At 39.6% G+C, this 23,995-nt stretch overlaps 1 protein-coding gene across 5 annotated transcripts in view; it reads left to right on the top strand.

The window, feature by feature from the left end:
* The window catches only part of LPGAT1 (lysophosphatidylglycerol acyltransferase 1), a 95,626-nt gene that overhangs the window by 58,345 nt on the left and 13,286 nt on the right, over window positions 1-23,995 (top strand). For 3 of the 5 annotated variants that reach the window (XM_047076803.1, XM_047076804.1, XM_047076805.1), the window contains exons 6-7: window positions 10,485-10,591; window positions 12,782-17,406. In XM_047076803.1, the coding sequence (XP_046932759.1) occupies window positions 10,485-10,591; window positions 12,782-12,933 (259 nt within the window). In that variant the 3' untranslated portion in view covers window positions 12,934-17,406. Of the gene's footprint in view, window positions 1-10,484; window positions 10,592-12,781; window positions 17,407-19,575; window positions 19,696-23,310; window positions 23,557-23,995 lie in introns of those variants that run through there. The other 2 variants (XR_006961626.1, XR_006961627.1) reach the window with 2 other exon arrangements.

The following is a 23,995-nucleotide window of genomic DNA, read 5'->3' as shown; positions in this document are numbered from 1 at the left end:
ACAAATTTTTTTGTGAAATTATTTCAAGATTAAAAGTTTTAAAAAGTCAGGGCACCTGGGTGGCTCAGTCGGTTAAGCATCCAACTCTTGGTTTCGGCTCAGGTCATGATCTCACAGTTTATGAGATTAAGCCCTGCATTGGGCTCTGTGTTGACAGCGTGGAGCCTGCGTGGGATTCTCTCTCTCTCTCTCTCTCTCTCTCTCTCTCTCTCTCTGCCCCTCCCTCCCCTCTTTATTTCAAAATAAATAAGCTTAAAAAAAAGTTTTAAAAAGTCATTAGAGAGACAGGGAGAATTCTCTGTGCCTTCCCCTCAATTTTTCTGTGAACCTTAAACTGCTCTTAAAAAAAATAGCCTTAACAGTAAATTTTTAAGTTATTAGACTCATGGAAAGTGTAATAGTGTGATCCTCTTAAGCAAATATACCAGTGTCATGTTTTGCTTACTTGATAGTTCAGTTCACTCAGCAAGCATTTATTAAGCATCTTACTGTGTCTCAAAAGATACAACGTGAATAAAGATATAAATAAATTTGAGTTCTAAACAATGCCACTTCATTGTTTATACCCTCACGTGGCATATTGGTTTGCTATAGTTTTGATTATTACAAGGAGCAGGGCTCAAGGAGAAGGGGTCCCAGGCTGAATTTTTCCTGACTATGAAAGGAAGCAGTGGCCCATGTGCTATTTGCCTTCTCTCCTTCTACGTAAAGTTAAAGTCACTTGAAATTCTCTCCTATATGACCCTACATTTGCTGCCTTAGAGCCTTGGTTTATCCATGTATTAAAGTGGGTACAAGTTTATATCTGAGTTACTAAATTCTGTTTTCAGATAACTGAGGGTTTTTTTTTTAACGTTGCTAGTGGATTCAGGGGGAAGCTATAAATATTACATTTTAGCATGTTGAGGGTGAAGGCTTGAGCAGCTTACCTCAGGACAGTGGCTCAAAGCAAAACTTCTGGAACTTGAATGCTGGGAGATACTCTGATATGTTCAATTTGGCAGTTGCCTGTTCTTGTCCATAAATCTGCTTTTGGTGACAAGCAGTTTCTGCATTTCTGAGTTATTCTTATCACACCCGTCCTGGTGGGTGTCACTTAACTACACCCGTGGTACTGATGACTGTCTACACATGGCACCTCATAAGTTTTATAGTGGCAGATTACTTTCATTTTAAGTCAGTTCAGCAAGCTCGAGTTCCCACAAAGGATCGGGCACTGATTTACGCACCAGGTATGCAACGATGAGGACAGCACAGTCTAATAGAGGCCATAGACACATGAGAAAATACATAGAACGTAAACTAATAAGCATAGTTACAAGGGACGGAGTTGGCACTGAGAAGGAATTATTAACTGTGTAGGAGAAGAGGAGGAAGAAGCTGAAGGGGAAGAGGACAAAGGGGAAGAGAGCCAAATCCTTCTTCCATAGTAGGAAGTCAGTGAATAAATTTGAAGTTGGATAATCTAGAAATAGTGGTAGGAAGTCAGTGAATAAATTTGAAGTTGGATAATCTAGAAATAGTGGTAGCAGCATGTTTATAAGCAAGATGGAGATAAATGGCAAAAGAAAAGTGAAAAGGGCTGTATCTGAGAAACAGGCATCTCAGTAGGGAAAAAATAGGCCTATTATTTTTCATGTGAACCTTGTAGTACTCTGACTCTTGAAAACTATATGCATATTGTTACTTTGTTAACAACTAAAAAATTTTTTTAAATCCTAATTACTTTTTTAGGCCAACTGAAGTGAGGCCATTTCCACGTATCCTATGCTATAAGTAGACAACACACCCCCTTCCTTTAAAGTCACACAGAAGTTCTTTAAATTCCTTATACAACATTGACCATATTCTGGCAGTAGAGTATTTGTTTACTTTTCCCTCTGCTAGATTATTAGGTTTTTGAAAGCAGGAACTGTGCATCTCAAAATCTTCCTCAGTGTTTATTAGCTCCCTTACTTGGAGTTGGCATAACTGAATCGAGGATTTAGCCATGTTGTTTGTTAGCTAGCTCCCACTTTGGGTTCTTGGTACCATGAAAATTCAAATGTTCTAACAAATATATAGAGGTGCCAGCTGCTAAGCATTATTTATATCTTTTTTTGCAAGTGTAATTTATCTAGTGCTCTTAAATCTGATTCAATGGATTTTGGTAGAATACTCTATTTAAGAGCACGTTCTGGGGGCGCTTGGGTGGCTTGGTTGGTCAAGCATCGCACTCTTGGTTTCAGCTCAGGTCATGATCTCATGGGTTTGTGAGTTCGAGCCCCACATTGGGCTCAGCACTGGGCATGGAGCCTGCTTGGGATTCTATTTCTCCCCCTCTGCCCTCTGCCCCAATTGTGTGCTCATTCTTTCCCTCAAAATAAATAAATAAACTTTTTTTTTTAAGAGCACATTCTGGATTACTGATGATTAGAATTTTTGTTTCTTGAAAATTAGAAGCTAGTTTCTAATTTGGATAGCTACTGGTATTGGAAAGATTTATTTCTGTTATTTATTTCTTTATTTATTTCCCACAAGAACTCCTTTTATTTGATTCCAAGAGGACTGGTATTGAGTGCATTTGATACTTTGCCATATTAGGGGATTAGTTGTTTTAATATTTTAATCCCATGGTGATCAAACAGAGTAATAAAAGTAGATTGCTCTTGAGGGAGCATTTGGTCTGCCCTTCTGGCTGTCTCCTCAGGCCTAGAGAATGTCCAAGCTGTTCTAGGCAGATGGTAGGGAAGGTTTTCTGTTAAAACACAGCCCCATTTCCACACTCACCCCCACTTAAAGCAATATATACTTCCCCAGCGTCACCAAGTTCTTTCAAGAGTCCAGTTGGTAAATCCAAACTCCTCTGTTTAATTCAGCCATATTTTTAGTCACTTTTCTCCTTATAAGGTGGGGTTTTTAAAATTTTTTTAAATGTTTATTTTTTGAGAGAGAGACAGAAAGGGCACATGAGCGGGGGAAGAGCAGAGACAGGGAGACAGAGGATCCGAAGCAGGCTCCACACTGATAGCAGAGAGCCCGATGTGGAGCTTGAACTCACAAACTGTGAGATCATGACCTGCGCTGAAGTGGGATGCTTAACCAACTGAGCCACCCAGGTTCCCCTAAAGATGTTTTAAATACTATTTCAAGATGTTCTTTAGCCCTATGGCTCTTGGTATGTTTTCCTTAGGTTGATTAGGCCTGATTTTATATTTACAGAAATAGTATATTTTTATAAGTCAAAAAGTAATGCAAATAATTCCCCAAACCATTTGGCTGCTATTCAGTGTGGTAGAAGTGAGTAGTTTAAAGAGTGTTCCTTATATTGCAAAACTGTGTTAAGATAGTATTAAATTATCTAAAAGTAAAAAGTCAGTAATTTGTAATGCCATTTAGTTAAAAAATAAAACCCAGTTTTTAAATTTAAGTTTTTAATTTTAAAACCTTCCTGGAGTTTCTGGATGAAGTTAACCAACTTTCCTAAAATTCCAAATATTCAAGGGTATCTAATTTGGAGGAAACAAATGATTACATTTTCCTGAACGGTTAAATTCCCCGCGTGGCCCTGGGCACACCTTCCTTGTACCTGGAACTGTGCTGGCTGGAGTTGTGAGGCTTTCTTCTGCCTGGACTCTGCCCCATACATACATAGCTCAGGGCTAATCCAGAGACTTGAAGTTGTGACTCCCCGCTCTAAATTTTAAGCCTCCCCGTGTGGCACTAACTGGGAATTTCCCTCAGGTAAAAAGCTGGAAGAAATGGAAAACTCGCCCAGTACCGTTCCTGCCTTGCCCGTGTTGACTCTCCTCCAATATCTGCCTGTCTTTAGTCACTCTCCAGTGCGCTCTACTAATTACTTTTGGTGTTCTGTCCAGAATGTATAACTGGTACCTGTGAACTCCTCGGCCATTATAAGAGGCAGAACTCATCTCTTGTCTCATTTTAGTGGATATTACGAGTCACAGGGAGAGTTAGAGCTAACTCTCAGATTTTAAGAGGTGAAAGTATAGATTTTGCTCTTGAGTATGCCCGCGTTCACTTTTTTGGCCTTTTAAGTAGTACCGTGTTGTGCCAAAGTTACTATAAACATTGGCACTGAAGTCAAATGGCAGTACTTAGTAAAAAGATGATTATCTGTATAATTCAGAATATTTTTATTAAGATTAATATTGAAATGAAAACACAGGAGCTCTGTATACTTAAAGAGAACTCCTAGATGGATCCCCAAGAATATGTCCCCAAATTTGCATATCCCGGTTGTGAAACATTGCTGGCTATCCTCCAAAGCAGAGCCTCTGACTTTTGCTATTCTCCAGTTTAAAAATCCTTCCATGAGAGGCATTCTCATAAATTGCTGGTGGGAATATAAATTGATATAATCTTTATGAAGACAATTTGGCCACATTTTTCAAAATTACTAATACATTTAGCCATGACTTAGCAATTTCATTTTGGAATTTTACCCTGTAGATGCACTTGTACACGTAAGAATGGACATTTGCATAATGTTCTTCATTGCCACATTGTTTAGAATAACAAAAGATGATGGGGTGCCTGGGTGGCTCAGTCGGTTAAGGGTGTGAATTTAGCTCAGGTCATGATCTCATGGTTCTGAGTTGAGCCCTGTATGGGGCTCTCTGCTGTTAGATTGGAGCCCTCTGTTTCCCGCTCTACCTGTCTCTCCCCAACTTGTGCTCAGGCAACCGTGTGTGTCTCTCTCTCAAAAATAAATAAATGTTAAAAAATAAGAATAACAAAAGATGAGACTCTGTCTATTATTAGGAAATAATTAATGTTTACTGTGTATTAAGAGACTACAGTTAAATGAGAAAATAATTTTAACAACAACAAAATATTTTTAACAGAAATGATAAGGAAAATATAAAAATTTATGGGATATAGCATAATCTGTGTCAAGAGGAAAATTTATAGCCTTAAAAACCTTCTGTTAGAAAAGAAAAAAACATGAAAATCAGCGATTTAAATGTCTATCTTGGAAAGTTAGAAAGAGAAAAGCAAATTAAATACAACGATAGTGGAAAGCAGGGAATAATAATATAGGAGAATTTCTTGAAATCGAAAACATACAGTAGAAAGAATAACACTAAAAAAATTTTTTTTAAGCACTATAAAATTGACTCCTGGCAAGGCTGATCAAGAAAAAAAGAAGGCCCATATTGCCAATATCAGGAATGAAAAAGTGGACATTACTACAGATTCTATAGTCACTAAAAGGACAAAAAAGGACATTAATATAATTCTTCCAGAGCATAGAAAAGGGGATACTTCTGGGCTTGTTTTATGAAACCAATATAACTCTGATATCAAAACCTGAACCAAGGATATTATAAGAAAGGAAAATTTACAGGCAAATTTCTTCCATGATTATAAATCTAAGACTAACCCAGCAATATATAAAAAACATATCAGATTGCATACCAAGAACATATATTCCACAAATGAAAGTTTTGTTTAACATTCAAAACTGGTCAAAAAAAAAACCATTCAAAAAACAATTTAATTCATCACATTAACAGAATAAAGGAAGAAATTATAAAAACATGTCAATAGATGGAAACAATTGATGAAGTGTTAACTGTCATTCATGATAACAAAGAAAACACTTTTAGCAAACTGGAAATAGAAGGGGATTTCTTTAATCTTACTAATGGTATCTACAAAAAAATCTTCAGTAAATGTCACACTTAATGGTAAACTATTGAATGTTTCCCCCATGAAAGATGAGAAATGAGAGGTGCCTGGGTGGCTCATTCGAGTAAGCGTCTGACTTCAGCTCAGGTCATGATCTTACCGTTTGTGAGTTTGAGACCCACATCAGGCTCTGTGCTGACAGCTCGGAATCTGTGACTCTTTCTCTGTTCCCTCCCCACTCATGCTCTGTCTCAGTCTCTCAAAAAATAAACATTAAAAAAGTTTTTTTTTTAAAGAAAGAGGAGAAATGAATGACAAGGGAACTCGTTATTACCAGCTCCAGTCAGTGTTGTCAGTATTGACTAGCGTATTACCAGCTCTAGTGACAAGAAAAAGGAATCAACAGTGTAAATATAGAAAAGGTAAAAAAAAAAAAAAAGTCATTATTTGTGTTAATTCCTCTTCCTACCTGCAAATTAAGGTTGTAAGTTTGCTTGGTGGATGTAGACCTTCAGTCCTCATAATATAAATGGCTGTTTCATACAATAGGTACCTAAAGAGACTTCTCAGACAAGGCAAGAGGCTAGGAAAAGCTACTTCACAAACTGACTTAAAAAAAAAAAAATCTCCCTTTCAAACCCACTTTAAGTAGAGATAGTGGCTTGAGACAGGGGAGTTTGGCCTTTTGCAGCCAAGGACAAAGATGTAGCAGATGAGACAATGTGAGTTTAGCATTGTATGGTGAACACTGCCAACATTTTTCCATAGAAATATGTTTGCCTAGTGGCTAAATTCTGTAGGATTCCATGTCCACTGCAGGTGGGTCAGTCTATCAGAACAGCCTGAGGAGCTTGTACAGCCTATGTAACTTTCCCCCATAGGGATCTGCATTCTTAGTTAAAATGGGGAGAAGAAGGGACGCCTGGGTGGCTCAGTCGGTTAGGCTTCTGACTTCGGCTCAGGTCACGATCTCGCAGTTTGTGTGTTCAAGCCCTGCGTCGAGCTCTGTGCTGACAGCTCAGAGCGGGGAGCCTGCTTCAGATTCTGTGTGTATGTCTCTCTCTGCCTCTCCCCTGCTCGTTCTCTGTCTGTCTGTCTCTCTCAAAAATAAATAAATCTTAGAGAAAGTTTTTTTTTTAATGGGGAGAGGAAAAGAGGAGACATTAAAATTCTTGGAATATTATTTCTACTTTGAGAATTTCTTATAATTCAAAGAGTAGAGAGTTACCCTTTAAAGAAATGGAAAGACAAACTTGTTTAAATAGCCAAGGAACTGACCCCTCATTTGAAATTTTATCTCCATGTCTCTGCTCCTCTGAGTATTTATTTCATTATTGATATTAAAAGAATCTTTAGAATCTCTGTCAGGAATTCACCTCTGTAATACTTGGTAACAACATTTATGTTTTTACATGACTGGCTTGAGGCTGACTTCATATTGCCTCACTGGTATAGAAACACACACGCATACACTGTATGTATAGAGTATTACGCTGTGTGAAAAATGTGTAGAGTATTACGCGTATAAAAATAGTCATGGAGGGGTGCCTGGGTAGCTTGGTTGGTTAAGTGTCCAACTCTTGGTTTCAGCTCAGGTCATGATTTTCCTGTTCGTGGGATTGGGCCCTGCATTGGGCTCTGCACTGGCAGCATGGAGCCTGCTTAGGATTCTCTCTCTCTCCCCCCCTCTCTCTGCCCCTGCCCTACTCGCGCTATTTCTATCTCCCTCAAAACAAATAAACTTTAAAAAAGAAAAGAAAAGAAAAGAAAATAGCCACGAACTGTCAAACTCTTATAGCAACTTTGGGTCCAGTTTAATCACTACAACTATTGCTGAAGCCAGAGAGCTGGAAAACACAGCTACTTGCCATGAGTGGTCTGGCCTTTAATGACCCCACCACCATCAGTACCAATACCAAGTTATGCCACTCCCCTGTGCCCAGTAGTGCGCATGTGTAACAACTTTGTAAGGTAAATAATACTGTTAACCCCATTTTACAGATGGAGGGACCAGATCGTACAGAGGTTAGGCAATTTTCCCTAGGTCACATAGCTGGCAAGTGCTGTTGAGCCAGAATTCAGCCCCCGGCCATCTATCCCAGAGTCTATACCCTTAGTCACTATGCCACACTACCTTCTGGGATTATTTTAATTGGGCCCAAAGAACAAAGATTCTCCATATATTAAAAACAAACAAAACAAAACAAAAAAGCTGTACCGTTTGTGGAAGGGGATCTCGGCCCTGAAGTCTCAGTCTCTTACTTTAGTGAGGCATATGAGAACATGAGAGTGCAGAAGTAAAAATTTTAATTGGAAAGAGATCTTTCAATTACTCAGCAGTATAAGCACTGAAAGGGCTAAGAAATACAAGCCTATGGGATGATTTTATGTGGCATAAGTATTTCAAGTATTTTTTCCTCTTTAAAAGTTATAACGTTCTTTAATGCATCTTTTTGTTCAAAGCAAAATAAATGCTCTGAAATGTTCTTTCAAAGCAAAAGAAAATCTAATTCTGGTAGGGGATTTTATAGTAGCAAGCTGAAACTTGAAGTTTCTGGACCTCAGAATCTCCTACCCCATTAAAATATTTAATAGACCAAAACCCTTCTATATGACTGCTTTAGAGCAACATAGTACTATCCTTGGAGGAACAGAAAGGTGACTAAGGTTGGGAAAGTTATTTTCTGTGTAAATAAAACTATATTTTGGCTTTGAAAGTAAAATTTTTAATCAAGACTGTGATTTCCTGAAACTGATTTTTTTTTTAAGTTTATTTATTTTGAGAGAGACAGAGACAGCATGAGTCAGGGAGGGGCAGAGAGAAGGAGAGAGAGAGAATCCCAAGCACAGAGACAGCACAGAGCCTGACTCGGGGCTTGAACCCATGAGCTGAGAGATCATGAGCCAAAAGCAAGAGTCAGACGCTTAACTGACTGAGCCACCCAGGCACCCTGCACTGCCTGTTTTTTAAATAAAATTTTATTTGATCATAACTATACCCCTATACCCATTTGTTTCTGTATTGCCTAAGGCAACGTTCACACTACAAAGCAGAGTTGAATAGTTGCAACAGGTACCATATAGCCTGCAAAGTCCAAATATTTTCTATCTGGCTGTTTAAGGAAAAGTTTGCAGGGGCACCTGGATGGTTCAGTCAGTTTAAGAGCCTGACTCTTGGTTTCAGCTCAGGTCATGATCTCATGGTTTGAGTTCAAGCCCTGCATTGGGCTCTGTGCTGACAGTGCAGAGCCTGCTTGGGATTCTCTCTTTCTCCTTCTCTCTCTGCCCCTCCTTCACTTGTGCACGCATGCGCATGCTCTCTTTCTCTGTCAAAATAAATAAACTTAAAAAAAAAAAGAAAAAGTTTGCAGACCTGACCTAGAGAATTGACAGACAAGAGCTGATGGCTGAATTAGTTACATATTCAGAGAAAACAATATGATTGCTCAATTCAGGGAGAACAAAAATTGAGCAGGAAAGGAATAGTAGCCTTGATTTACTACATGGTTTAGCTTTGAATATATGTACCTGATTATAACAATGTAAACTTCTAATACTGTGCTAATTAAAATTACTCACACTGCACTGGGAAGATGGGAAGGACATGAATGTGTGGTGGGAAAAGAAAGGAGCTTGATCTTCATCTTCCATAGGGGAGGTCAGTAGATAGGCCCTCAAACTGAAGAAACATGGTGATAAATATCAAGATAATTGGTTAAAAGAGGTAAAAATCGATTCCTCTGGGGAGAGAGAAACAAAGGGCAGAGGGACAGGGACTGCTATTTTTCATACAAACAAACTTTTTGCAGACTTTTAAGACTGGGTACCTTTATGCTTTTGATTTAAAAAAATAAAATAAAATAAAATAAAGAGGGGCCCCTGTGTGGCTCGTTGGTTCACTGTCTGACTCTTGGTCTCAGCTCAGGTCATCATCCAGGGTCATGGAATCCAGCCCTGCGTGGGCTCTGTGCTGAGCCTGGAGCCTGCTTGAGATTCTCTCTCTCTCTCTCTCTCTCTCTCTCTCTCTCTCTCTCTCCCTCCCTCCCTTCCTCCCTCCCTCCCTCCCCCACCCCACTTGCATGTGTACACATGCACGCTCTCTCTCAATAAATAAAATTTGAAGAAATTTAAAAGAAGAACCCCCTACCAAGAAATAGCAAAACAAAACAAAACAAAAAAAAACTTTTCAGAGTCAGCAAATGTATAGTATTTACCCAGCTACCCTTTTCGATCCCCCATCCAGCAGCTATAGGTCACTAGTCATCCCAGTCTGTTTCCTGTTGAGGTGGGACGCGTTCACAGAATCTTCACATTTGTGCTCCAGTAAGAGGTGGCCCTTCTCAGGACACCAGTATCTGTGCTCTAATTAGTGAAAAGGCACCAATTTAGGCAGATTCTGTCTGGTTCACAGACATCTCCTCCCAAAGAACATGGCCAAGATGCATTATTCGGCATTCGGCCTAGCATCCGACTGCTCTAAATGTGTCCTAAAATAGCTACACTTGAAAACTTCATCTGTTCTGAATACCGTTTCTTCTTAAACCCACAGAGGAAGACAGGCATTTCTCAATAATTATTTATAGATACTGGATAACTTACTAATATTTTTTCATCTTCTGGTGCTGGACCTAACATATGATAGGCTAGTGAATGAATGAATGAATGAATGAGTGAACATCTGTTGTGTAATCAACAAAATTTTAAAAACCAAGATGATCTGAGAAGCGGCAAAAACAAAGGCCATTCCATAACTTTCTTCAGCATTTCAGTGACCAAAGCTAAGTTGTGTTTCTGAATGATTTCGATTCCTGAATTAAAGTAGTTTTTGCTTTTTTTCTAACTCTTCATAGGATCTTTCCAATTAAAGATGTACCCCTGGAGACTGATGGCCTCTCTGACTGGCTCTATCAACGTTTTATTGAAAAAGAGGAACTCTTATCACATTTTTATGAAACAGGTACAGAGTATCCTATTACATAGGTTTCTGAAGTTAGTGGTAGTTCCAAAGATGTACTTTGGGGGAGATAACCATTTTTTCCATTCTTCAGATACCCTAAAGGAATCAAAGGATTTCTACAGTTAAGAATTTCAGCTTAGAATATTCATAAGAACAATGTTAGTGTTAAATGTATTCAGGCTTTTACTTCATCAGGCAATATGCAGATCAAATGATGAGTAAACTATATAAATGGAACTAATGCAGGAGGGTACCAGTATACAAAAGACTATATACATATACAGTTACACGGCTGTTTTATGAAATAGTAAATAACATTTATGGTTTGGAATTGTACTTACTTGATTGTTTAAATAATGCCATCATCTTGCAGTCGTTTGAGATCGTTTTGAACTGCATTTTTATGCGTGGTTATTCTTTTCTTTACATATTAGATATGTATTAGATAATAAATATTAGATAAATCTTACTTTTTAAGTTTTATACTTATACTTTTCTTATACTCAACCTTACACTTTTCTCCTTGGGAGAAAAACGTCAATTTATCGTAAGGTCCCTTATCTGTACTTAATATTCTCTACCTTCTGTGAAAACTACAATGCGGTAAAAGGAAGGGAGGGGAAGGGAGGAGGAGAGAGGGAGAAAGAAAGGAACTTAGGAAAGAAGAAAATTGGTAGAATGCTAGACATTACCAAAGTGCTTTCACAAATAACTAAGTATATTGTACACTTAATTTCTAGAACTTACAATAAGAAGGGGAATAAAAAGGAAGAGAAGGTTGTTTTAAGTTTGATGATGGCTATGAGATTTTAGATGAACAGAAAGTGCTATATTCTTCCCACTTAGGTTTTTTTTGGTTCAGAATTAATGTTCCTCTTAAATCAGACTGTCAAAGGCCTGATGGTGGGCAAAAGCTGATACTGTTAATTACCGTTAATGCCTTTGTTTTTGTGTTTAGGGTTTTTTTTTTTTTCACTTTACCCACAACAGGATTCCTTCCTGATCCTAACATTCCGACTCTGGGGCTGTGGACTAGTACATATTCTATGACAGGGGTTGGACGCTGTGCATGTCTTTAGAATTCTTAGTAAGACCCATTGAACAAGACATCCTTCTGCACCACGTACAATCTTTGGTCTTACTCTCAAAATTTCTTTAGAGATAAAACAGGATAGATGTGTAAGAAGGCACAAGGTGATTAAGAGAAGAGAGTATCTCTTCTTTTTCAATCTTTATGTCTTGCTTTATGATATTTAGGCAAAATTACAGCAACAATAATGGAAGTCTTTTTTTTTAAGAAAGCTATTTGTATAATAGACCTTGCAACTTGGAAGTGTTCTCTGTAAATTGCTTGTGAGAAGCAAATCCCCACATGAATCAGCTTACCCAAAGGGATTATCAGCAAGGACAAAGACTATTTGAAATGCTGAAGTGTTATCAAGATGACCTTAGGTACTATTGCTCCGAAGTAGTCTAGCCTTCCCTTCCAGAAAAGAATTTAAAGACATCTGTTTACTTTGTGTTTCTTTTTATATTATTAACATATATTTCATAAATAATATTGCCTTTTGAAAATAATATGTGATTTACCACCGCTTTTTGCAAAAACATTTAACTTGTAAATAGAGGAATTAGTGTAAGTTATGTTATTTCAGAAAATATTTAATATCAACTTGATACATCCTGTGTTCTGGCTGCCATGGAGATCTGTAGGGTTCCAGTGGAAACAAGGCAGCCAGAGTGCCTGCTCTCATGCAGTTTATATTCCAGAAGGAGACAGACAATAAACAAGTCTGTAGCAAAAAGAAAAGATAGATCTGGATCATTACAGATCATGGAGAGTGCCGAGAAGGAAATAAACATAGTGATGAGCGTGATGTCCTTGGGGCGGGGGAGGGAGATGGATGGTGTTTTTTCTGATATTGGAAGAATGCAGTTAAACCTGCTATTCACTGAGATGAGGAGAAGCATATCAGGTGGGGAAAATAAATGCAAATGTTCAGAGGCAGGAAAGGGGTCAGCAGTTTGAAAATTGTTATTTCAAATGAGATCTCTCTTCAGGAAAAAGGGAAGTCGCAGAATGCTTTAAAAAACCAACAACAGAAATTCTAGTTAAACTAATATTCAGCTTTTGTTCGGGAGACCTACCACCACAGTAAAACAAATTAATATTTCTATCTTGTCTTTTAGGGGCTTTTCCACCTCCCAAGGGCCATAAGGAAGCTGTTTCCAGGGAGATGACCCTCAGCAATATGTGGATATTTCTCATACAGTCCTTTGCATTTTTGTCAGGCTATATGTGGTATAAGATCATTCAGTATTTTTACCATTGCCTGTTTTAGGAATTGACTGGGACTTGTCAAGGTCACCAGAGGAGTTCAGACTTTCATAAGTGTGCATTATTTTACATGTGCAAATCAGAATATAAAAAAAAAAAAAAGCAAAGGAAATTCAATGGATGGATTAATATTTATCCCCCTTCGGGATATTTTAAAACTCTACTAAAATGAGGATCAGTAATATAATGACCTGCTAATATGTTTTAAGGACTTTTCACGTTTTCAAAAGATACACTCTACCACACACTTAAACGAACATCCCACTCGGAGAAGAGGAAATCATAAAACCATCCTAGAAGACTATCTGAGAGAAATGCTGTTGCCACTAGATGTACTTGGTAATCTAGTTCAAGCTCAGAAAGTTGTGTCCGTTCCTCTTAGCTCGTAGTGTCTGTTAGGGCAGTGCTGCAGAGCACCGTCATTTCCACCGACCCTAGCCGTGTCCCCAGGAGCGTCGAGGCAGGGGAGCCATTGGCACCCTCTGAAGAGCTGTTCCCCAGGGGTTTGCAGTGGCACTCCAGTGTCAGGCATTCGCATGGGGGGAAAGCAGGGTCCACTGGACACATTCTGGTACTAGAATGTGTTTCTAAAAAAGGCTAGCTCAGTCCAATATCGTGTTTACAGGCGCCAGTGCTTTCCCTTGTATGAGGGGGTCACTTGATTTCTCTTTTTGTACAGAAGGCATATCATAGATTGATAATTGTCTTTTACAAAATGCACTTTTATCAGATGCATATATAGCAGAGGATTAGTAATATAGCCTGAAAACAAACGTAAGCCTAATCCGTGAGTGGAATTCTCGAGAGGCTGTGTTGTCTCTGCACGTGTACCTGGACCCTGACGCTCTGGAGAGGCTTCCGTCCAGCTCCGAGGCTTTTGTCTCCCGTTTTGGGGTATTAGCACCAAGTTTGCTCGGGGGCAGCTGAAACCAACGTTGTAAAGCATTTAAATGATCCATTTGAGGTGAAAAAGGGGTTCGATCAGAAAAATAGGAGCTAGAGCCAGACACGGGCTCAAAATGGTGACAAGCTGTCACACGGCACCCCTGAACCTATACTCTGTCATCACGTCACGTTGCTGCCCATGTCAGGGTGGTGTGACCAGGATTCAGACCAGCACAAAAGGCTTCCCCTGTCTCTTCCAGTTGCTTTTAAGGAGAATAAAGTCAAGTGTCTATTTCTAGAGAAGATTTTTTTCCTACTATGTTCATGTGATTTATACCTCATAGTAGAACCAGACTCTTCCCACAAAGTGCTGGGACTGCATCGACTCTTCCCGTGCATTCCCAGTGTTGAGACAGAGCGTGTGTTTTAGTTTGGGACTGTAGGACTATTAAGATCTGAGTAAGTCAGTGGTAGTTTTCTGTGATACGAGCATTGTAGATTCCCGTGTTGTCGCTAATCATTCAAATGGCAATTTTGAGAAGTAGGCCAGAAAATAAAAATAAAGGCTAATGTTTTCTATTTTTAAATAAACCAAAAAAGGAAACTGAAAAGATGTGAATTTTCTCCCAGTTATGTGGGAAGGTAAAGCAACACCAAATAAAAGTCCACAGCAGCTTCATCTTTAGGTTAATTCTGTGCATATATGAAAGAGAATAATGTGTTAATGAAATACCTCATTGCATATTATGCCACTGCTGGTAAAATGTGGAAGACGGTGTTAATGTGTTTGCTTTGGTAGTGCTTGTGATCAGATGCGATTTTTTTTTTTTTTTGAAATCCAGGCATTTTATTGTGTGCTTTACAGTGACAGTGAGTAGGTGAAATCAATCTCAATTAAGAGGCATGGATGACAATAGGAAGCCAAAGAGAAGCTTAATGATGCTTCTGTTTGAGGCCCAGCAAACACTGCTAGATTACAGGATGAATTGAAATTGTTCATTTGAGAGATTAGTCAGCCATCTGGGGGATAAGTTGCTCACTGTCAGGGATGGCATGCACAGTCCTAGCTAAACAGACCTTTTCCTCATTGCTAAAGCAAGCCACAGGGAGGAGTGGCCAGTTCTTCTACCAAAAAAAAAAAAAAAAAAAAAAAAGAGAGAGAGAGAGAGAGAAATGCATATGTGCATACATAGATGCAATTTAGAGCCACTATCGCCATCACTGTGCTCCAAAGGAACGTGATACTGTTAATATACTGTACACATTAAACCAACTATTCTATAAGATGCTTTACTTTTCAAGCGCAGAGTCATTTCAACAGACTCTAGAGTGACAAATACCAATAGATACGTGAGTTCATTTTGAAAATAGACCTGTGGGTTGTAAATAGATCCGTAGTTGATCTGTGTATCCCTCTTTGATTGCTTATCAATGTGTTCTCTTTCTTCTGTTTGCAAAATACGTTCATTTGAGAGCATCGATAGTGCTCTCCTTACCAGTAACTGGAGTTCTCCTGCTCGCACTAGGGAATGCGAAGAGAGAATCAGTGTTCTTATATGGCAAATCAGGGAAGCGGCAATACGCCACTGTACAGAACTGAATAAAAATTCCCAGTTTGTACTTTCTGCGCAAAGTGAGGTGAAAGGTTTAGAGACTGTATGTCTTGTTAAGGGGGAAAAAATTAAACTGTGCCAGTTTTATACCAGTAGCTTGTAGAATCTCAGCACTTCTTGATCTCAGTTGATCTGCCTAGATTCCTGTGGCAGAGAGGGTTGAGAACTCCCTACTGGATCCTGGTCTCAACAAGTCACAGCAGTGGAGCACCTGCTTGGCCATGGGCCAAGAGCAGGTGCAGTGAATACAGAAGTGACCACACTGGCAGTTCACTCTTAACTTCAGAAACCATTATTGGTGTTGAAATGTACAGATACGATGGAGAAAGCTATGCACCAGTGGAAGGTAAAGAAAAACTATAGAATGGAAAATGATGTTTTGGGGTGGGCAAATAAGTTGAGAATCTAAATAGATTTTTTAAAGATAGCTCTGAGTTCAGATCTGTCATAATATTAAGTAGTTTTTAATATTACAATCAACTGTTAATTTCCCACTATAAAGGAACTAGAGGTTACTGGATAATTAATCCAATAATATGTCATAGTTAGCCAAAAATCTAGTGTGTATTTACGAGTTTGAGTTTTTTTCTCATCAAACTTTTTTTTTCTTCTGGGGATGCTTGTTAATGAAAAAAAAAAGATTTCAGTTGTTTATTAGTTTCTCTCATTTATTTTTGACTGTGTTAATGAGTAGCGAAAAGATTTGGGAAGACCGCTGCAAAAAGAGGGAACACAAAAGCCTAAGTAATCCATGGGCTAGAAAAGGAATCCCTGAATAATCAGGAGTTGGCAGTATTGCGATTATACTCAAGCCTTTTATGAAAATGAAATGTTAAATCACCCAATGTAAACCTCACATCATCCTAGTGTTAATATCGTTCGCATTGATGTTAAGAATGCCTCTTCATTCTTTGCTCATGTTATTCACTTCTTGTGGATTTGTCTTTAGTAATGTTTTTGACAATCACTTCCCTAAAGACTCTTCTGAACTAGCAGGACCTGGTTATAATCATAGAAAGTAGTCTTTAATCATGGACAGTCTTATTGGATTCTTTTTATATTTAAGAAAATTTTATTTGCGCTGCTGACTAGGAAGAGTTCATCATTTTCTTCATTACAAAGGACTTCACTCCAGAGTTACCATTACGAGCAGGTCCCCTTGGGTCCATAAAGATGAATAAAAATGGTTAGTCTCATTTTTTGCCATGGACTGCTGTGAACCTTACGTCTGTTAATGTGAAAGGCAAAGTCAAAAGCGGCACTGGGCAGCAGGTATACTGGTTTATTTTATGAGGGGGTGGAGTCTAATACGTTTAGAACCAAAACCACCTAAATTGGACATTTCTAGATCACAAAGGGGCCAGGTGTCCTCTGGAGCGGTCACTGGTTGGTGCTTTATTGCAATCATTTTGCATTGATCCTCAACAATTAGGAACCGGACCCTGGGAATAAGCTGAGGGTGCTGAACTGTTGGGGAGGGTGACTGTAGCCATATGGAAGAAAAATATTGGTTTTTCTGCAGAATTTCCATTTGAGGATTTTTACATTTAATACTTTTTAGAACAGTTGAAAGAGTGAAAAGTTTTTAAGTGTATTCTGGTTGCAAAGTGTGCACACATATTTCAAATGGCTTTATTTTTATTGTGTAGAACTGTTGAACACATGACTGAGGCACAAGTTCTTTCCACGGGAGGAGTCTGCATTTTACAGTAACTTCTGTGGTGACTGGGTAATGACACAGTTGTACATTGACCTGCCATTGTTACATTAAGTGCTTTCATTTTCGTCACAGTTATTGCAAAGTCGTATTTATTTTATACAGGTGGATTTTAGTTTCCTGATGCCATATGTTTACTTCTGCTTGTTGACCTGTTTTTCTTTCTTCATGTATCTGCATGTTGTAATGTATTATAAGAATGAATGTAAAGGCTGTGGCAACTGTAATTAATTTTTGTAAAGGGCTGGTCACACGTGGATCTGGGTTATGAATGCATACGGGATTATTTTAGTAACCAGATCACCTTTTGAGAAATTTAGATGTGAACACCAAAAGAAACATTTTCTCGACAACAACAACAACAAAAATGAATAGCTGGTTCTATTTTTTTTTAACCTAGAAAAATAAAGTTGATTTTTTTCAAGTAAAGTGCTTTTACTTCTTAGTGGTGGGGATGGGGTGTTTGTGTGTTTCTGGAGATTCTTTGGCATTAACATCTGTGGACATGTACTTAGAGCACATCATGGCAGCTGGATGCTGAGGGCAAACCGAAAAACCAAATGAAAAACGGTGTACTTCCTTCTTTGGTTTTAACCTGTTTCCTCCACTCCTTCCCCATTTTTCCCCATGGTATGGTGGAGATACTGGTATATTGTTGGTATCTTGGTAACTGTTCACCAGTCCGCTCTCCTGGAAAAAAAAAATGATGCATGTAAAGTATACATACATATGCTATAAATTTTCCTGATAGCAAGGACATATAACACAATTAACAGAAAATAATAAAATATACTTTATTGTCAGCTCCATATGGCCAAGTGATTCTCCCAGGATGCTTTAACTGATTTTGCCGAACTCTTGTAGCCTACCTATGATTTGAAAAATGGAATAACATCCTAATTCACCTACTTCTCAAATTGATTGTCACTCAATCTGATATGTGATCTGTGAAACTATTTCTTACCCTTGTACAAATTTCACTCGTTAGGTGAACCACTTTGAGCTCCAGCACCAATTATAGGCTTATATAATTTTAATAACAGCTGTTTAACAACTGCTGGCAAAACACTAAAATCTAACAATCGGCTGTAGCGGCAGGAGCCGGCAGGAGCTGTCTCCAGCATACCACTGGCCTGTCTTTTGGTTTAACTGTTAGTATTGAATAAACTCCTCACAGTTGAGCTACTCACTGCTCTAAGGAAATTCCTATCACTGACCCTTGCAGGGGCTTTAAAAGGTGAAGCATTAACATCAGTCCTACAGAGCATGCTTTTGATTGGAAGAATTTGACAAATGCAAACTTTTTCCTGAAGTGCATGGGAAGCTTGCATTTTTCTAAAGCTGGTTCTATGCTTTCCAGTCTCAAAGCTAAGTAGACCGATAGAAGTGTCTCTTAGATTTTGTTTTTAACCTTCAAAACCTTTATTGTTCAGGTGTTTGTTTGTAGAATATGTTTGATCCCACTGAAAACAATTTAAATGTATGAAAAATATACAATCTACCAAATAAGTTAAAATGTTGCAGTTCAGTCTACCTCTTCTGTTTGGATTCAGGCTGCTGTTTTGAGTTGAGGTTGCATTTTTTCCCCCTAGAAGTTGCTTCTGTCCAAGATGAAGAACAAATTGGGGGCAGAAGACTGAAAGCAGATTTGAAGCACTCAGAGATTGCTGACCAGCCCTATTTCTCATGAGTTTTGGGGGGGGGGGGGCGGCAGAGGGGAAGAAGCCATTGTTTTAAATTTCCACTTAATATGAAAATGTTTGTTTTTAAAATGTTTCTTCCTGCTGGAAAAAATGTATTTTTAAAAGGAAAAACATCCTCTTTTGGCTATAAGAAAAAGTCAGCTGTATGAGCAGGTGTGACCGTATCATAACATGCTGATATATAAATCAATAAATTTTTACCTCTCAGGACTTGTATAACCTTCTTATTAACTCCTAGAGGCATGAGAAACATGAAGTGTCAATAATCCAGATCACATGTAAGCAACACACACGAAGGGAGGAGGGTTGGCTAGCCACTAGAAGTGAGACAGGTTCTTTTAATAATCAGAAAAATACTCTTAATTAGGTATGATCAAACCCATTTTGCAAAGGAAGAGATTGGAACAATGTTTTTTGCTAGGCAACATGAGCGTATCACAAAGGTCATTTCCGAGTTTTCCCCTGGAAGGTTTCTGGTGCCTCCCCTCGGAGTACTTTCTGACTTTCAGGGGTGAGATTCGCTCTAGAGATGGTGGTAAAGCTCTCACCATTTATTTACCGGGCCCAAGAGAGAACCCTGGGCCATCCTCACAATTATAGCTGTCGTCTTCGTGGTGTCATGGGGCTGAGAGGCCTCCCCAGATTATCGATTGTGGCATCTTCAGGCCTGTGTTTCATTTTTCATGCAAAACTGCCTGACAAGGGTCTTGTCTTCCGTTTTTTACCAGTTAACACTGTATCCGGATCAGGGCACCTAGAAGTGGAGAAATCAGAAGAGTTAGAGTACTAGGAAGAGGAACTCAGGAGTGATAGAAGACAGGGAGTGCAAAGGCTGCTCTCTAAACAAGGTACACACACCACTGACCCACGAGGACCCCAGGGGGTACTCCAACACGGCAGTGTTCGGGAAATCCACTCCTGTAAGGTCTCTGTCCTAAGACTGCGTCCTCAGGGTTCACCTGTGAAGGGTCCCACTTGCCATTTCAGATACTCTGCCCTCTTGGCAGAAGAAAAGCCTGCCTCTGAGCCATTAGGCATCTCCAGGATGCTAAACAAAGAGACAATTCAAAATATTGGTGACAAGGAGCCTCTTTTAATCAAGGCATCTAGAGCCCACAATAGGGCTTTTATCTTTCCTTCGAATGTACACATTTCAGTTAGGACAAAGGATGGCATTGGAAATGAGGCATCTGGGCCTGTCTGTGTTGGATATATTGAACTCTGACATGTTTAGTGTGGGACAGTGGGAGCAATGGTACCTTGGGGCTCCAAAAAGCACAAGAAGTAGAAGCCAACCAAGACTTCCTTTGGCTTAGATCCAGTACTGGCAAAATGTCACTTTGGTTAAAGTGAGTCACAGGGCCAATGTTAATAAACATTAATTATTTTTTTAATGTTTATTTATATTTGAAAGAGAGAGAGAGAGACAAAGTGCAAGTGGGGGAGGGGCAGAGAGAGAGGGAGACACAGAATCTGAAGCAGGCTCCAGGCTCTGAGCTGTCAGCACAGAGCCCGACGCGGGGCTCAAACCCACAGATTGCGAGATCATTACCTGAGCCGAAGTCGGGTGCCTAACCAACTGAGCCACCCAGGCACCCCAAAGTGAGTCGCAGGGCCAACCCAGATTCAATGTGAGAGAGTCTACAAAAGGGTCTAAATACCAGGAGTCATGGTTCATTGGGAGCCATCTTTGAAGTCCAGCTATCACAGTAAACAATTCCTCAGCTATTGGAATAAAGACCACTAGCTGGGTCTAGAATTCTCACACTTTAACAAGTTTGCCCATAATTTCAATAGTCGGAAGTTTTTTGAATTTCTGAGTACTTTAAGAGGATTAGATACGTTGGTCCATCACTCATTCATGTAAATCACATTAATCAAAAGGACACATATCCAAAGAATGGAGGTTTCGTTGGGGAGTAACCTTTATATTATTTTCAGCGTTGATTGATGCATAACTCATTGGCCCTTAGCATTTCAGAGCTAGCAGGAACTTTAGACATCACCTTGTTTTTTTGAGCCAGTGGATTTCATTCTGGTGCAATTGGGCCCCTTGCATCAAATGGCTACTTAACAGAATCACAGGGACTAAAACCAGGTTTCCATTCAAATATTTCCCCCAAACAGCAGATTGCCTCTGTTTGGGTTTTTGTTTTGAGTAAATAAGAGTTAAATCTAAAGGATTAAGTACACTTCTTAAAGGGGTAATAGATTCAAAAGCTTCTGTAATTTCCTTTTCCTCGATTTTAAACATAATAGTTCCCAAGTCCTAGATTATTTTTTATAACTGTTCCCTCAGCTGTTGCAGAGATACAATTAGCCACTAAAAAAGTCTGAAATCCATGCTTCTTACTTTTTGGAGGTGGAAATGAAATGTATTTTGTTTTTATCTCTGCCCTGTACAGTAGAAGATAAAGAGAATGGCTGACTTGAGACTGAAGTAGGGACAGATTTCAATCTCATAACAGTTTCTTTCATTTCTGAAATCTGGGTATGACACCAGCAGCAGGTAATACACTCAGGGCCACCACTGCCTCTAGTGCCCAAATGTCCCTCCATCATGGCAGCTGCTGGGTTCCAGGGCCTGTCCAAGAAGAGCCCACAGAAGGGCAGCAACACCCAGGACTCAGCCCATGAGCTTAAATCGTAACCCCTTTGATATGTTTCTTATCCTCTAAACCTCACTCTCCTCGCGTGTTAAATGGGAAACTTTCAAAGAGTTCTTTTCAGTATTACATGAGATCTTTTCCGTGAAGCACATTGTATCAAATGCTCAGTAATGGAAGCTGTTTTATCTCACCCCAATTGGGTTTAACAAAGTATGGAAATTATGCCTGTGGGCCACATGACCTGTTTTGGCTCCTAAGAATTTTATCACTATCACATAGGCTGTAATGCCCGCCATCCCGTTTTCTGAGCCCTAGGTCATTTGGGTTTCCACGATAAACTGAAACGCAGTCAACATGGCCAAGCTCCTAACCTCACCTAGTCAGACTATATACCTCATTATTTAAGGCTCCCGACAGCAACAAAGAGCTTTGAGGTCGGAGAGCAAATTAGGAAGGTAAGGAGAGTAGGGCATAAAGAGGAAATACGATCTGCTCGACAGAAGACATTACATAGTCTTCGTAGAGACCTATTTTTTGCTTCTGAGACATGATGTCACTTGTGGTGAAGACCTTGAACTAATTATCTAAAGGGAAGAAAATATAATTTCTAGTAGTTGGAAGCTATCCACCAGCCCATAGTTGTCTATGTATATTTCATATGATCCTAAAATAGAAAGGCCTGTGCTGAAGGCATTCTGATGATTCAGGAAACCACAGTAATTTTGAAAATGTTTTCCTTTCTAGTTGCAGAAGACTCTGAAGTTTATATCTTGATAATTGACATTTTATCCTCCAGTCCTAAGTGCCATGTACTCAATCCTTAGGGATTTGGGTACCAGCAGACAGTGGGCATATTAGAATCAGTGCTGTTTTTGGTTATTGAGGCATTATGGTAGACGACAGAGTTTCCTCTACGTGGAACTGGGACAGATACACAACAGAGGATCCTCTATGTGGAACTGGGATGGCAGGCATGGGTCTGAGGGCTAGCTCCACTGGGGGTGGGGGTGGGAGGTGATAAGAAGGTGATGTTTCAAAGCCTGATCTTTCTCTAAGAGCCCCAGCCTGATGCCCATCAGGCTGTCCAGCCCACCATCCAAGAACTTCTTCAGGGTATCAACCCCAGGAAGCAGTCATTCCATGAGAGAGAGAGAGAGGATGATGGGCAAAGGTGCGATTACAGAACAGATCTCCTGGAGGAGATTTGGAAATACTTAGAAGCCATTGTCTGGTGAGAAGCTTGGCATGAACAATGACTCATAGAGATGCACCTGTGCCTGCCCAGGCATGACAGGGCTCAGAGCAGTCCTAGGCTGACCTATACTGAAGGCAAGCTGGCTTTGGTTTCCTAAAGGGTTACTTAAAAAGGCAACGGATTGAATGAGTTAATAAATGTAGAATTTATGAGTCAGTGTCTCCTTGAGGGCAGAGAAATGGAATAGTTGGTTGCTCAGCCTTCAGACACTGTTCCATGTAAGATCAGGCATAGTAATTGGAATAAACTGGAGTTATGTCTGAATGATGGGAAAACCTGGTGTGTCAGGATGAGCACTGACTCAGACTGACTTACTCATTATTGAAAGAGGAAGGAAAGGAATGACAAGAGGACTACCTTACCAGCCCCACTGGTAGTGACCTAACCATGGGAGTAGATTCTAACACAGAGAAACCAGTCCAGGCAGAATGCCCCATGGGTTTCCCATTTGGAAGGCATTCATGGTTGGGTTGGGGTGGTGAGGAGTGGGAGTGTTGGCTGTAGAACATAGGTACAAAGAGTCTGAAAACTACAGACAAGAAGGAAATGAACAGACAAGACTTTCTTTTTCTTTTTCTTTTTCTTTTTTTTTTTTCCAGAAGCTTGGGAAATAGGAAAGTGGTAAATCTACTGAGCAAGTGAGAAGCAACAAGTGTATCCTTCCAGGAGCCCCTGTAGCACCCTGTCACAGACATCTGGTAGGACAGGTGTGTGCTAACTGCCAGGTCCTCATGGTGAGGCTTTCTCTACCTGAGTTGCTCCTCCTGTGGGGTCTGGTCAACACTTGTACCTTACCGGGAAGACAGCAAGCCGAGGACACCCCTTCCTGCCCACTCAGGCCTCAGGTACTGGGGACCTCCACTCTCAGACAATTCCTTGCCCTACCCATCCCCTCTAGTGGCTGCCCTCCAAATGGGAAGGCACTGGTGAAGTGCTCTGGATCTCTTCATTCAACATATTTCCACAATCAGCGGCGGGACAAAACCACATGGGTCTAGAAGCTTCCATCTCATTCCTTGCCTGGCACTTTTTAAAGTGTGTGTTCTACCTTGTGTGATTGACTCTTTGGCTGTTTGAGGTCGTTGTGTTTTTGTTTTGTGTTTCAATTTCTGCGTTATTTTTTTGGGCAATAAGGGAGGGAGATTCTGTGATCCTGTTTTGTCCATCTTTAAACAAAAGTCGAATACATTTAAAACAAGATTCAGTTCCTCAAAAGGCTGCTTAACTCATGCCATTCTCATGACTGTTATTCAAAGCACAGCACATGTGAAAAAAAGATATTAC

The sequence above is a fragment of the Lynx rufus genome, unplaced genomic scaffold (genome assembly GCF_022079265.1).
Source record: "Lynx rufus isolate CCGP_SWC_20201006 ecotype Redwood Valley unplaced genomic scaffold, mLynRuf1.p SCAF_15, whole genome shotgun sequence".
In the NCBI taxonomy this organism is placed as follows: domain Eukaryota; kingdom Metazoa; phylum Chordata; class Mammalia; order Carnivora; family Felidae; genus Lynx; species Lynx rufus.
Note: the sequence above shows the minus strand (reverse complement) of the source record. Positions and strands in the feature narration are given on the sequence as shown.